This window comes from Aythya marila (genome assembly GCF_965140915.1).
Source record: "Aythya marila genome assembly, chromosome: 10".
NCBI classification, from domain to species: Eukaryota; Metazoa; Chordata; class Aves; order Anseriformes; family Anatidae; genus Aythya; species Aythya marila.
In genome coordinates this window covers 12,793,971-12,809,662 of record NC_139051.1, presented here as the reverse complement: position 1 = coordinate 12,809,662, position 15,692 = coordinate 12,793,971, and the positions used below count along the sequence as shown (strand labels likewise).

General features: G+C 43.2%; 1 protein-coding gene across 1 annotated transcript in view; it reads right to left on the bottom strand.

Annotated features, from left to right (window-relative positions):
* The window catches only part of DNAH1 (dynein axonemal heavy chain 1), a 71,683-nt gene that overhangs the window by 36,463 nt on the left and 19,528 nt on the right, over positions 1-15,692 (bottom strand). The window contains 14 exon segments of the mRNA XM_082768473.1: positions 76-225; positions 580-693; positions 1,771-1,876; positions 2,963-3,151; positions 3,759-3,872; positions 4,340-4,503; positions 5,488-5,628; positions 6,483-6,662; positions 8,053-8,158; positions 8,712-8,833; positions 10,467-10,631; positions 12,368-12,580; positions 13,492-13,745; positions 15,170-15,368. Coding sequence (XP_082624599.1) covers positions 76-225; positions 580-693; positions 1,771-1,876; positions 2,963-3,151; positions 3,759-3,872; positions 4,340-4,503; positions 5,488-5,628; positions 6,483-6,662; positions 8,053-8,158; positions 8,712-8,833; positions 10,467-10,631; positions 12,368-12,580; positions 13,492-13,745; positions 15,170-15,368 — 2,217 coding nt within the window.

Below are 15,692 nucleotides of genomic sequence, written 5' to 3'. Positions count from 1 at the left end.
CGAGGTACTTTGTGCCTAGACTGAGAAAGCACCACATATTCATAAAAACATATTCACAGATATTAAGGCATCTACCTGGTTACTGAGCTGCTCTGACAATAGTTTGAACGTTGTAGTGATCTTCTTTGCAAGGACTTTGGCTTCATTAAACCCAAATGAATATAGAGAGATCTCAGCAATCATGGAGTAATCCGGGACCATCATAGCCACTGGGCGGAAGAGAGCCTGAAATGTACAGTTCCAACACAAGATAAAACCTCTTTGTTGTTGTTGTTGTTTTTTTTTTTGTTTGTTTGTTTGTTTGTTTTTCCCTAGCAAGCTGAAAAGGCTGAGTTTCCGTCACAGACTGTGTAGAGGACATAGCATGAGTGTGCTTGACACCCAGGACAGCATCCCTGCAGACTGAAATATAAGGACTGCCATTTGCTTATGGATGTGATTCCAAACTGAATGTGATCCTAGAAACCTTCCAAAAAACATTATTTCCTAATCCTTGCCATGAACACACTGGTGGACTGGGTAGCATTCAGCACCTGTATTGCCCTTCTTCTTTCTGTCTGTGCAGTCTGCTCTCCTTACCTTGAGGTTATCAGGTAATTCAGTGCGTCCAGCATACCCTGGGTTCATTGTGATGAAGACTGCACAGGATGGGACCAGTGGGATCTCCATACCTTCAAACATGAAACGATCTACCTAGAAAATGAAAAACATGATCATTCTCAAAGACTGATTTGCAGAAAAGTAGTAGGGTCTTCCACAAGGAAAACGGTGGCTTTCAGTAGTTAAATTATGAAGCACAGACACAGACAGCTGTACACAACTGTAGTGTGCAGCCACAGACACTGCAGAATAGATTCAAATCTAGTCCCACTACAGGAATACTGTATTACCAGCAGTATTTTTTCCTGCTTAAGAAACTGGGCTCATTGAAGATTTACTGATATGATGCTATTTTTTATTTTTTTTGGCTCTTGAACAGATTTCTGTTCCTCCAGTTGTAAACAGGCAAACATCTTTTCATTCTTTCTGCAGGAGAGTTTGGACCTGAATTAATTTGTGGCAGGAAGGGCAAAGAGAAACCTAAATCCTTTTTAGATCCATGTAGGCAGTAATTTCAGATGGGTGATAAAGCAATGCAGAAGAATTCACAGACAGCAGGTTTCTAATTCCAAGCCAAAGTCGAGGAGATTCAGGTCTTAACCTCTCTGAGTCTCCAGGGGAGCAAAGCAGAGGCTGGCTGTCAGACTGGCTGAGCTGAGTCTCCATGTAAAGCCAGCAATTTACTTTGCATTGCTACTGCGTGTACATGAGAATGCATTTTTCTGCACACATTGAGTTTTGTGAATCCACCTAAAGCTTGAATAACACATTTAGATATATGTGGTACCGAGCAACTCACAATAAAACAGTGGCTGCCTTATATCACAGCTTCAATTTGTATCAGCTCATTGGGTCTTTTTCAAAGAGTGTCTCCCACACTGAAGTCTGCTGGCACTGTAGCTCAAGCTGAGACAGAACGTGGGCAACTGTGGTAGCACAGACTAAGGTGAAGTTACAAAACCCACCCAGGATGCCGAATATGTAATAACCTGATACGATGCACCACAGCTAGGGCATTACTTACACCTCTCTGAGCTCAAGTATGTCTGAGCTGCACTTGGGCAGTGAATCTGGTCCTCTGTGAAGATGCGTGCAAAGACAAGGACTTACCTAGACTAGTTCAAGTGGAGATGATTTTTTATCTGCCTTTGCACCCCCCATGTTACTTACCCTCTGCTGTTGGGCTTTCTGAATAGTTGTGATCTGCTGAGCCACCACAGACAGCACCTCAATATCAATGCGGTTGAACTCATCAAAGCAAGCCCACGCACCAGAGCTGGGCAAGGAAAGAAAAATGAGGGAAGTCAGGAACATCAAACAGGAGCAAACTCATAGCTGCCAGTTTGTCTAGGTCTAGAAATTTTAAATTCACATAATGAGGAACAAGAAACAAACCCACCCTTCCACACTCACAGTATACTGATATAGTAGAAGGGGACATAGCCCCTCACCCTGACTATGCATCCCAGATCATGTGATGAGCTAAAAGGTGCATGGTACTTGCAAGACCACGGCAATGTCTGACCCTACAGCCTGGCACAAATTCTGCATGGTACAGATTTGAGCTTGAAAGAAGTGTAATGGTGAAGTCCTATTTTGTACCTGAAATGTAAGTGTAGCAGATACAATCACAGTATAGTGGTACAGTGGAAGCTCATCACCATGGCTATGTATCCCAGGTCAAATCCATTTTGTAAAGCCTGGAAAACTATGTATAAAGCTGGAAGCATGTATATGAGAAAGGTGATCTTCCCACAAGGCATGGTTTAAGAAAGTGAAATTACTTACAAAGAAAACATCTGAGAAAGGAGTATCAGTTTCTGTTGGAGTAACTAATTCAGATTCACCAGCATGCAACAGACTAATTGGACCAGCTCTGTTTGATATGTAGAGAAGAGGGAAGTATCTCTGAGAGGATTCCTCAAAGCTTAAAACAGTCTCTCTTGGCTACTCAATTTTGGATACACTCTGCAGACTCTCCTTCTTAAGATTAAGCAGCTTGTGGGCTGCATCTCAGTCCAACGTGCACAATATTAAAACAAAAGTCAGAGCTGGAAACGTTTTTACAAGTGTCAAACAGTGGATGGTGCAAGGCATTTTAATTTTGCCTTAAATGAACAGGATCTCTTTTTATCTCCCCCCTCCCCCCCCTTTTTTTTTTTTTTTTTTTTTAATTGGCTCATCTGTCTTACTATTTTGGCAGAAGCTTTATAACTTTGCTAATTCTGGAACACTGCAACTCTCTAAGTAGGGCTTTGCTTGTTCTTCTGGGCTGTTATAAAAAATACCCACCTATTCCTAGTGGCCAGCATCCCCGTATCCTACTTGCTCCTTGATAATGACACACAGTATTTCACTGTACCTGGCTAGTCCCTTGAAAAACTTTCCCATTGCCATAAAGTCAAGCTGGTCAGAGCAGTTGAACACTACGGTTTGGATTGCTAATGCTTTCCCCAGGTCTTTTGTTGTTTCTGTTTTGCCTGTTCCTGCCGGTCCTGCAGGTGCTCCTCCAAATTTCAGATGCAGAGCTCCTGTAAGTGTCAGGTAACACCTACAACAAATATGAGACCAGCTAATGAGAAGCATTCCTACTGCTGGTTTCAGTAAAGGAGACATGATCTATCCATCTAGAGACAAGCAGAAATCCACTATTTATTATTCTGCAGAACTGCTCATATATGCAGCACTTTGCAAAGGAGTTAGCTATGCGGCCTTCATTAGTATTCATAAGGGCCTGCGTGGATAAATCCTTCTGCCACTGCTGTAAATTCACTCTCTAGAAAAAGGACAGTTAAGAAAGGGTGTAACGATTATTACCGCTGCATATTCCAGAGTATTAGATACCTCATACAGTGGTTTGCAGAAAAGCTCCTTAGCTATCAGGAAGGCATTTTATACGAGTCAGAGCACTACACTGAGAATCAGGAGAAAGTAAGAAAATCAGGGTGAGCGCTGATCACTAGGAGCACAGCAGGACTCATGAAAGGATGTTTCTACACCCCCATCTCAAGTAAGCCTTCACTGTACAAATGGTTTCTATTTATATACATAAAGAAATAAGCCTGGCATGGTCAGATTCTTGATTTAACCCCTAATGAGGCTTGTTCATCCAGGAAAAAAAAAAGGTACGTTTACTACACAGAAAAAAAAATCCTTACCTGTCAGTGAGGGGTGTGATAACCAGACGGCCACTGTTCCCCAGATACTCATAACCATACATAAATTCAGCATTGACTGCTCTGATGTACAGGTCCCCCCTTGTCCAGTAGTATCTGATGATGAGTGAACATGACATCAGAAAGACAAAAACTTTCTGGCAGACAATACATGAGCTCATAGGACTGCAGACTACAAATTTGGAGACCTGCATGCCATGGGATTTGCTTCTAGTGAAAAGAAAGGATAAGGTAACACAATGGGATGCCCAGGAGTTCTCATGGGACCTGAAATTAGGTGTTATATCAAGCACTGCACTCCCACCTGGGCCGGAGCATGCTGTTTTCAGTGAGGCATTTAAGATACCATGGTATGGCATAGTCTATATCGCCAAAGTGGATGTCACCAAACCTGTCTCAGATGCCTTAGAACTGACATCCTCATGGGATCTTAGAGGTGCCTCAGGAATACCGCTTACAGATTGTGCAAACTTGTTTCCATTTGTCATGGACACGGCTGATGGGTAAGGAAAACAAAGACTGGCCAGGGAGGCCAGGTGAGGTTCCACAGCTAAGCTCTCTACCTGAGCTGGGAGATCCACTCGAAATCATTCACGCTTGTCACATTCTCCTCAATCAGCTTTGCTGCAACATCCTTGGCATGGACCTCAATCACAATGAGAGCTGACAACACTGCTCGCTGCATCTTTGACAGCTTTCCACGGACCACAGCAACCAAATCACCCAGCTGGATAAGGAAAGGAAAGCACTCTGGAGCACCCCATATCCAAAAGAGCCAGGCTGTACTAACACAATGCAATCAACCTTATGGCCCGTTAAGTCCAGATCACAAGCTGTGTCCAGGTAACTTCTGCCTCTTTCTTGTCAGAGACAGGAATGACTGCTCAGCAAGCAAATACTGCTCAGGGCTGTCTCAGAGCTGATTTTTTGTAGAATCATAGAATATCCTGAGTTTGGACACTCTCTAATAGTTCTATGACCTTCTTATAACCTGACACCCAAAACCACACACAGTGCTCGAGCCACACAAGTGCTGAGTCAAGCAGGACAGTCACTTCCCTCAACTGGCTAGCAATGCTGTGCCTGATGCACCCCAGGGTATGGTAGACTTTTGTCTACACTCTTACCACACTCACATGAAAAGTTGCAGGCCCCGAGAAGCCCAGAAGCCCATTTCTCCCAGGTCTTAGGCCTGATTAGATGCTTGGAATAGGTAAGACGGATGTAATTACATTTTGATTTCTATTGTCCATCACTGTAGTGGAATCATCACTTCAGTCCTGCTCTTCCTGCACCCCCGCCCCTCCCTTTTAACTTATTGGGTGACTCCGGATATGTTATGTTTCACCCCGTTTCTGTCTTCACCTACTGATATTATCAATCCTGTACATTATTTGAGGTTTATGATGACAAATATCCTAATGATTAAAATGATGAGAGCTAAATACTGATTTCTGAGCTGTGCTATGAAGGATTGCATCTGCAAAAAGTACGCTGTTGCGACATGTATGGAACTGACCAGGTTTTGGGAGCAAATTTCAGGTAACATATGTGTGGTGGTTTCAGTTATGACAACAAAAACACAATCATTGGAAACTCTGGTGGTATAGGACATCAGATGACTTCTATTGTCCTGCCTGTATTTATAAGCCATCTGATGATTGACAAATCCCCTTCTGGAAAAATCTTCCCTTTACGTTCATTTTCCTACCTGAGTAGTCAGCTGTGGAAAAAGCCTGCTGGACAAATCTCCAGCTTCCAGAGCTTCAGACACTTCCTTTGTCCAGAAAATCTGACAGCCAGCAATGGTCACTTGGCCAGGCCATTGCAAGACCCATGTAGTACGTGACATCTTAAAAACAAATGAAAAATAGTGGTAAGAATGATTTTTTAATTTCTAAGTTTCCCTGCTCTGAGACATCATTAACAAATAAGAACTGAACTTGTTTAAGAGACTTTCTTTTTTTTTTTTTTCCTGCTAGTTGCTGTGAGGGAATCTTCTCCAGGCATGAACTCCCTGGACACTTGGTACCCCGTTCTCTCTGCCTTGCCACTTGTAGATTAGTAACCAGTTGCAAGTGGCCAGCAGCAGGTAAAGAGCAGACATCTGTGTGAGCCAAAAACATGTTTTCCCTCCTCTGGCCTGTTCTAACTTCTCTAGTTTAAAATTTTTGGACTGAGTAGAAAACCATAATGGAAATATCTGAGTGCTTTTTTGAGCACTATCTGAGTGTATTTTTGTTTGTTTGTATCTCCCTAAAGCCAAACAAAATTTAGATTTTCTACCAGTATAGCTTTTACACAGAAACCAGAAGCAAGATGCATCCCCTGTGTACATTGGCTGTTGCCTTCGATGGCCCCTAGCATAGTGTGTGCGACATGAGAGCTGAAGGAGAAGATATAAGAGGGTAGATCCTTATAAGAAAGAAGCTTCCTGGAGAGACAAACAGAAATGGATTCATATAGAGCTGTTCTATGACATTGGGAAGTATTCCATGGTTGTTGAATCAGTGATTTGCATTCTCTGTACCATTAACCGTATGCTGAACTGTGCCTTCTGCACTTGACCCACACAGAAATGGATTAAAGGCTGTATTTTAAAACTAGCAGAATATCACAGATTCATCAGCTCCATCATTGGTGATCTCTATGGCAAGCCTGGAACCAAGACACCAGAGACTCGCCAGTCTCTGATAGAACTCTTACCTCTGGATAAACACCAACTGATCTTTCGATGTGGTCCCGTATACTGGCCTTCATGGATTTCTCCACTTCCAGAAGCCAGTCCTCCACATTTTCAGTGGGATAGATGGGAGCAAACAGCTTCACCTCTTCTCCTTCAGCAGAGTACATGTGTGTGATCTGTAGGTCCTCCTGGAACTGCAGCTAATGAAGGAAGCACAACAGGAGACATGAATGGCAAGTTTCCTTTCTGCCCCTGCCTTCCTGCCATGCTTGCTATAAATTTGGTTGTCAATAGTAATAATAATAATAATAAAACATGTCATAGATGTGCAAAATGACCTCTTCAAAAAGGTGGAGGATGATTGTATGATAAGTGATTCACATCACAGGTTTAACCTGAGTGAAGCAAATCAAATTATATGTGGGACAAACATTTTTCAGTGCCAGTCTGGGATTCAAACCCTTGATTCCTGTTCAATTCTGTAGATTCGGATCATTTCCCTTGAGGTCAGAGTGCCTGGTTTTAAGAGTAAAATTTTAACAGCTTCTCCAGTGCCCCAGCAAATCATTGGAAGTTCCCTTATTTATTCCAATGGCTTTGCACCAGGTTTCCAGTTCAATTTCCTTTCTATTTTCCCAAGTTAATGACTAGGAGATTGGTTTTCATGTCTGTATATTGGTGGTGGTATGAGTTGTGTCTAGCCATGGAGTTTGAAGTCAATTAGAAATAATAAAGAGGAAAATAGCAGGGTTAACCCCAGCTCCTAAGTCAGGATGAAAGAAGAAACTTAGTTCAGTTCAGGCTTGTTTACTCCTTCCTGATGCTGTTAGCAAGTATGTGATTCCACCCTAACCAGCTGTCTGTAAGCAGACAGCTAAGTCTGAGCTATTTATCAATTGGGCTATTGGACAACCTGATCTAATGTCGTTACCCACGGCAGTGGGGCTGGACTTGACAATCTTTAAAAGTCCCTTCCAGCCCAAACCTTTTGATGATTGCATTTCTCTTAGCCTCCGTGGTGGGACAGACAGGCATCTCCAGAGTGAGTGTCCTCTCCTCCTAAGATGGTTATCTGAGACTTCTAGTAAGCTGCCCTTTGCAGACGCCTATTTTTCCCCTCACTAAAGGAAACAGAAGGTTGAAAAGAAAATTGAGGGTATCCAGTTCATAGGCACATGCCTGGCTCTGAAATGTTTAAAGTAAGGTTGCTTGAATCCCACTCCAGGGTAGCCACAGGGTAACTGTGGAACACTGCTCTGCTTCCATGGACATGCTGGAAGCGTTTTATTCTGCTTTGCAGACTGGGAGTCTTTTATACCCTACCTCCTTTCTTAACGTTGTTTAGAAAAGGGCAGAATCAACTCAACACTTTTATCCCACATGGAAAAGAGAAACTGTCTCTAAGAATCAAGTTATTGTGTTTTCCTGGTGTCTGAGCCTGCATCTTGCAATGCCTACATACAGTTACAGGTTTTCCATTTCCATAGAGCAGAGCATGAACTCTCCTCCAGATCTCAGAATACCTCTAAATTCCCATGATATCAGCTTCCCAAAGGTGGGCCAAACTTCTAAGGTGCTTGCTTTGCCTACCTGTGCGATGTTCTCAAAGCATTTGCGGAGGTGAGGTTGTACAGCAGTGGGGTCCTTTGTCTGAGACAGTATTTCCAGCAGCTCATCATCTGAAAGGAAGTAGAACCTGGAAACAAAGAGTGAGGGGTGAAGGGAGGCTCTCTTTACTGTGGCATCAGGGACTGAGTCCTCAAAAGATGAGGAACAAGCCCCATGTTTGTGACTGCTCATTGATCTCTGTGTTTGTGCAGGAGAGTAGCAGCCATGGTACGGCCATTTATCTCTCCACAGAGACAACTTTCTTCATCTGCAGAAGTTAGTTACTCTCATGAAAATGAGCTTTCAAAGAAAAGTAATATTCCTTCAGAGGTAAGAGAGTTACATGGAGGTTTTCATTTTACTCCACTTAGTCCTTTCTAGACAAATGATGACCAAAATGCACAGATGTGCAAGATGCTACTGGACAGCCCTTACAACATTTGTGTCTGCCTGTTTTCTCCCCATCAGATGGCAGCATTGAAAGGTACAGGCTTTACTGTTGTTTGCAGTCTTCTGACAGTATCATAAGCATACACTTATTTTGCTGTGCTCTTTCTTGGCAGAGTTAACTAGAATGAGCCTCTCCTTTCATAATTTCTGAACCAGGACGGGTGATACAGCCCACTGAAATTTGAGGTTACCTGGGAAAAGCACCTCTCTTGGTCTCCAGGTATTCACTCAGCCTTTTCTGTACAAGTTCTAGTATTTGGTTACATTTTTGCAGGTTTTCTAGTAGTGCAGGATCAGGGCACAAAGACATCACCTATAAAAAGAGCACAGAACATAGGAAGCATCAATACTGTGAGCATGTGGGAGATAAGGCAATGGAGATAACTGTAATCACAGAATGGCTGAGGTAGGAAGGCACCTCTGGAGATCATCTGGAGGTCACCTATGGCACGTTGCACAGGATCGCGTCCAGGCAGGTTTTGAGTATCTCCAGAGACAGAAACCCCACCGCCTCTCTGGGTAACCTGCTCCAGCACTCTATCACCCTCACAGTAAAGAAGAGTTCTCAGTTTGTGCCCGTTGCCTCGTCTTGTCACTGGGCACCACTGAAAAGCATCTGGCCCCATCCTCTTGACACCCTCCCTTCAGGTATTTGCACACATTTATAAGACCCCTCTCTGTCTTCTCCAAGCTAAACAGGGCCAGCTCTCTCAGCCTTTCATAGGTGAGATGCCCCAGCCCTCTCTCAGCATCTTCGTAGCCCTCTGCTGGCCTTGCTCCAGCAGCTCCGTGTCCCTCTTGTCCTGGGGAGCCCAGACCCGGACACAACGCTCCACGTGGGGCCTCACCAGGGCTGAGCAGAGGGGCAGGATCACCTCCCTCAAGCTGCTGGCCACACTTCCTAAGGCATGCCAGGATCCCGATGGCCTTCTTGGCCACAGGGTCATGTTGCTGGCTCCTGGTCAGCCTGCTGTCCACCAGGACTCCCAGGTCCTACTCTGCAGAGCTGTTTTCCAGCAGGTCAGCCCCCAGCCTGTGCTGGTGCACAGGGTTATTCCACCCTAGGTGTGGGACCCTGCACTTGACTTTGTTGAACTTTACAAGGTTCTGCACTGCCCAATGCTTCAGCCTGTCCGCGTCCCTCTGAATGGCATCACAGCTCTCAGGGGTATCAGCCACTCCTCCCAGCTTTGTGTCATCAGCAAATTTGTGGAGAGTGCACTCTGTTCCCTCATCCCGGTTGTTCAGGAATAAGTTAAATGAGACTGGACCCAGTACCAACCCCTGAGGGACACCGCTAGCTACAGGCCTCCAATTAGACCCTGTGCTGCTGAGTGCAACCCTCTGAGCTCTGCCATCCAGCCAGTTCTCAATCCACCTCACCGCCCACTCATCTATCCCCACACTTCCTGAGCTTGCCTATGGGGATGTCATGGGAGACCGTGTCAAAAGCCTTGATGATAATATGGAAGATGAGTGGTGATGTAGTAGTCCTGGCAAGTGGTAACTGGAGGAAAAAAAGATGAGCGCAGAACACTTTTACCAGGACACGGAAAGCAGACATGAGCAACAGAAGAGCCAAGCAACATCTCTAAATAATTTTACAGAGTCAAACCTCAGGAGGAATCAAAGGAGATATCTTATGGTTAGGATTTAAGCTGGTTACAAGAGTTGTTGGAGGAAGGGACTCAGCATGCCAGGGAGAACTCAGAGGGGGTGGACAGACTGGTGCAAAGCATCACAGAACTGTGGACCTCAACATCAGAAGAAAAGGCCGTGTCCCAAGAGAAGAAACATGGCACACCACCTGGGGCAAGGTCTCACAGTTTATACACTGCTGTTCATGCCCAGACCACTACAAAAGCAAAGACTCATATGCAACCTTCACATGAGTACAGGTCTGAGGAATCTGGGATACTTGCATTAGTTTTCATCAAGGTACACACCTCAGGATTTTCATTAGCATTTTTCATGATGATCCTCCATTCTGTATCCATGGCCTGGTAGCGCTCACTTTCTGCTGGGAGCTGTCTTTTGATGTCTTCTGACCTAAAGATGGGCTCCAAGTAGAGCCAAGAGCACTGGCATTTCAGCCATTCCTCTAGGACATCCTAGTGGGAAGGGAAAAGAGTACATGACACCACTCAGTGAACCTGTTTGACTAAATCAATCAAAACTGTGCACAAGAATGGGTTAAATATGTAAATAAAGAGAACAAAAAAAGAAGTGATGCTGCACTTAGAGCTTCCACAATTTTAAAATCTGCTTGCAGAGCCAGGAGCTGGAAGTTCCTTCCCAAAAAATCAGCAATGGAATAATGAAAACATCCCCTCTACTGACTGTTGTCAGTAGGCATCAGAATCAACACTGACTAGTTTAATGGAGGCAGCTTAGACCTATGTATAAGCCAATACTAAAGCTCAAAGGGATTTTGTAGTGCTAGGTCAAATTTCTGTCGCTAGTTTCTGTATTTTACAGAAGATACCGCTTCTGTAAAGTGAGGTGGTATTTTATTTTGTGACAAGCGCTTTATGTGGGGAGAAGAATGACAAATAAAATTCCCCATATTCTGCAATTCTGCCATTTCCTCTCTCCTGTCTCACATAAACCAGCCCCAACCTTGCCTACAGAATAATCTATGAATAGATTTTCACATAACGCTCTGAATTAAGAGAATGAATGAAAAACTAGACATTTAAGATACACATCAGAGAGGAAATCCTGTTTATGAGGCAGTTTTAAGAGCAAGAATTAGGCTGGAAGTACCACCTCTTCTTACATTTTCAGCCATGGGAGACTGGAAGGTATAGAGAACCTGCCCAACACTACAAAGCAGTGTAACTGTGTGACTGCCTTTCAGACTGCCAGAGGAAAGCAGTGTTGGTTACAGCTGTCTCCTATCATTCACTGTGCACAGGCATTCTCTCAACCTAGCAAGACTGTTTTTTTTTTTTTTTTGTTTGTTTGTTTGTTTGTTTGTTTTTTTTTCAATGCAGACAACTGTGTTTGCCATACCTCATCAGCTAACCCAATAAGCCAGTTCCCAGAAGAGGCTTCATGGGTCTTTAGTGACAGGAATGAATGCAATCAAAAGGAGAAGTAAGAATGCAGGGTGAAAACACATAAAATATCTCAGTCAAAATGACACAGTAAATAGCTGAATTTCCCCATATCACTTTCTGCTTTAGGGCTTAGAGTAGCATTTCTGCATCCTTATGAGACATGACCAGCACTTTAGAAACCTATGGCCCCAGCACACCCAGATGGTAAGCACCAATAAACAGAATAAGGCAATGATGAATAACAGATAACAATGCTGCTGTACATTTACATGGCATTTACAGAGAGTTCTCCAGTAAGATACTTGTACAGGAATTTTTCTCCTGCAGCAAAATGCTATTCTGCAGGTGGTGTCTTGCTGGGTGTTGAGCATTCAGGCTCAGGTCTGATGTGGAAGTGCTGGCACAGTCTGCCAGATCCTGTTCTGAACAGCAGTCTCCCATGTGTTTTCCTACACCAAGACATGAATGAGACTCAGCCTTCAGTTTGACATGATTACCATAGTTCCTGTAAAGAATCTGTAAGGTCCATTAAGTGTAACGTTTTTAGAGATGCCAGTATAACAATGCTAAAAGGTGTTGTCAAAGGTAGCAAAGGCCTGAAATTACATCACTTTTCTTTGCAGAGTAAGGCGGTGAGATTAACTCCTTTACTAGAGTCAGAGGGCTTTAACAGACCCTCTTCCTCCACAGAGACTATCCTCTTGGCAGTTGTCCACTCATAGAGTCCATATTAAAGCACAGACCAGATGCCTGCCTGCTCCATGTGTGTGTGGGGAAACTAATACCTGTGTCATCTTCAGCTTGTTTTCCCATGTGTTCATTCTATCCTCAAAAGCTTTCTTGTATGGTGAGAAGGACATGCTCTGAATCATGACAATATGATCATCTAGGAGCTGAGAAGCCTCATCAGTGTTTTTCAGGATAAAAGTGCCTGTGTCTTTGTAAAGTGACACAGTAAATGAAACAGAGCTCCATTCATTCTCCATCTTGTCAAGTACCTGGAACAGAGGGATGAGTAATTTAATTTTCAAATACAACCTGTGCAGTGGTTATCCCACCTTCCAGATCTCTCTTAATGCCTCTCTCTAGCAGGCAGACGTTTGCTCTCAGATTCCATTGAAAAATTTATTTAATGCATCACACACTGAGCAACAGCATGTTTCCTCTGCATTGCCCATGGACTCAACACCTCAACACTGTCCTGAAAGGAACACCTTAAGGGGAGAAAGGGTAGTTTCCCTTTCAGACATCTACTGGATGCACAGAGGATGCCAGTAGAGTTCTAGTTAATGATTACAGTAATGATAGCTTTGTGAAAGGGGTTGCTCTCCACTTGGAACTCATCTGAGATTTCAGAGAACAAAAGCTGCCAGACAGTAATGACTTTCAATCAAGACCATCTTAGGTCACATCAGAATGGATGAACTGAAGCTGAAAGACTATCCAGCCTATGAATCTCCTGAGCCACCAAGTCCTTCCTAGCACACATTTACTGTGATAAAGGATTTATTACCTTGATTTCCAGAAACAGCTAATTTTCCCAACGTGACTTTTGACTGGGAGAATGCAGACAAACAAATTATTTCAATTTAAACACTTACTAATCACACTCTGAGGCGTGTGAACCAACCAGTAGACTAGCATAACCATCAGACAATGATGTTATGCTGCAACTGTAGATTCCATGCAAGGCAAAAATAACTTATTTTAGTGAGTGAATTCAATTGGGTGGTCACTGCTCCCATCTCTAAGGGCAGCAGACTTCTCATTCGTGATGCAGAATGTGCATAATGCTCTGGGAGAACGTGAACACTACCCAAGGCAATGACTGCCTGCTCAACAGCTCAGCAGAAATCCAACAGATATCTCTAAAGACAACCAAAGAAACAAGTCACTCTCTCCTCCTTACATTCTCAATGGCATATTCCTTGCCAGCTATCTCAGCTACTTTGGTAATGCTCTCGATATGGTCCAGCAGCTTCATTTCCAAGCAGCGACAAAGTGTCAGATCAGGTTCTAGCTTGATATCGATGTTAATAGCTTCTGACAGCATCTCCCAGTGCCGGTTTCTCATACCAGGATTGTGAAGCCCTTGAATTAAGGGGATATATAATCTGAATTCTTCAATCTTGTCTCGGAATTCCATTGCTAGGCCCTGGCATGCTTTCAGGGAGAGAAACAGAAAAACATCAACAATAGCACATGATGAAGTTGTCTTAAGTAACTTCCTAAAAGTTGTTGTCTGAAATCTAGTGTGCTTATAGATACAGAGTATAGGGGTAAGAAGCAGGAGAGAGAGCAATGGAAAATGCAGGCTTGAAATAATGAGGACACAAAGGCTCTCTCAACGCTGCTACTAAGCAAGGATACAAGCCTGCTCCCAGAAGTGGACCTGCCTATTAGCCTCAAATCTGTTACAGGCAAGTCCATGCTAAGAAGAAGTATGCCTTAGCCTAGAGCTCACCATGAGATTTCCTTTCTGAGACACGACTACAGCACGTGCCTCTTTTTGATTGCACACTGAGTGGCTGCACTGCAGAGTCACAGCAACAATGTGAGCACCTCACATTCCCTGCTGGGTGGTATGCAAAGGCAAGGAGACTCAAGGCCAAAACACACATTATACCAGGTGCTAGGGAATATTGCAATGAATACGAGCAGGTATTCTTAGTATTTCTGTTTACCATAATGATTCATAGTTACTCATGCATCCACTCATCACCTCCTCCATTGGGGCTGATTCATGGCATTGTTTAAGAGAGAGTTTGAGTTAAAAAGGATGAATCAAAAATCTCCCACTGCAAAATATATTTCAATCTATGCCATCTGGTATGAAATTTTAGAATTATCTCTAAATGACCAGTGTGTCTCAGAGAAACATGAAATGGGAAGTTAAGCTATGACTGAAGGCTTAATTCCAGTTTTACTAGGAGCCATGATTAAAAAAAAGACCTTCACATGAATTGCAAGGGCTGGATGCATCACCTAAAATTCATACACATTTAGGCAGAAAGAAAAACAGTTATTACATTGCACAGGTAATTTCCAGACTTTGCAATTTATTTATTTTTTTTTAATGAGATCTTTTCTAGCTTTCCACTGAATTAGTTGGCCAATGAAGAAAATAAGATTGGCCAAGGGAACAGCACTCGGATTCAAATTCCTTTGTTGCCTGACCTGAGTAAGGGTTTAAATCTACACATCTCCGGTCACTTGCCACTAGGCTATACAGTAGTTCTCTGTGAGTAATCTAAATAATATTTAATAATTTGTATGAAGTAGAATAAACTTCAAAGTAAGAGGACGGCTTTTATCTCAGTGCTGTCCTAGGAATTTGCAGCCTGGTTGTTTCCATGCCAAACTAGTACTCCAAGCAGCAAACATATCTTGATGTGAATCATCATACTTCCACTTATTTTTTTTTTTTTTCCTGGAAAACAACCTTGCTAGCAGTTTCTCAGCTGGCTCTAATATACATAACACATCCATATGACATCCTCATATTCCCTGTTCTGAGCATTCTGTGATATCCCTCACATCAGTATGCCAATATGCACCAACATCCTTTCCCCAGACTGTGTAGCTACCTGGTGAGTCCTTGAACTGCTTCACGCATCTCTGCATTGTCTTAAAAGAGTCATTGACATTCTTTTCTAGCTGTTCAGCATCAATTTCAATGAGAGGATCATTCATCCAGCTCTCATGCCAGCGTATCCAGTCTGACACTGTAGTCCAGAGATCACAGTATGGCTGGAACTCCTTAACCATCCCGGATAGCTTACTGTACTTTGGAAAGAGAGAAAAAAATAAGCATGCCAAAAGGCTATAAAGGGCACGGATCTTTTTTGAATCTCAAGTAAGCAATGAGAAAATTGTACTTTAAAGAGTATGTATGAGACTCTTTTCTACTAAGGCCACAACATAGACTCCGAGGGATTGCATTCAGGCAAAAACGTATCCAGTGGAGGAGTGCCTGCAGCACATGTATGGCATGGAAACACTCTCTCCCCTTGCCTTTACAAATGCTCTGTTGCGAATGATGACATTTTGATAGACAGTCTATACACACTCAGAAAAAGTACATGCTGCACATCATATTGAACATACTGA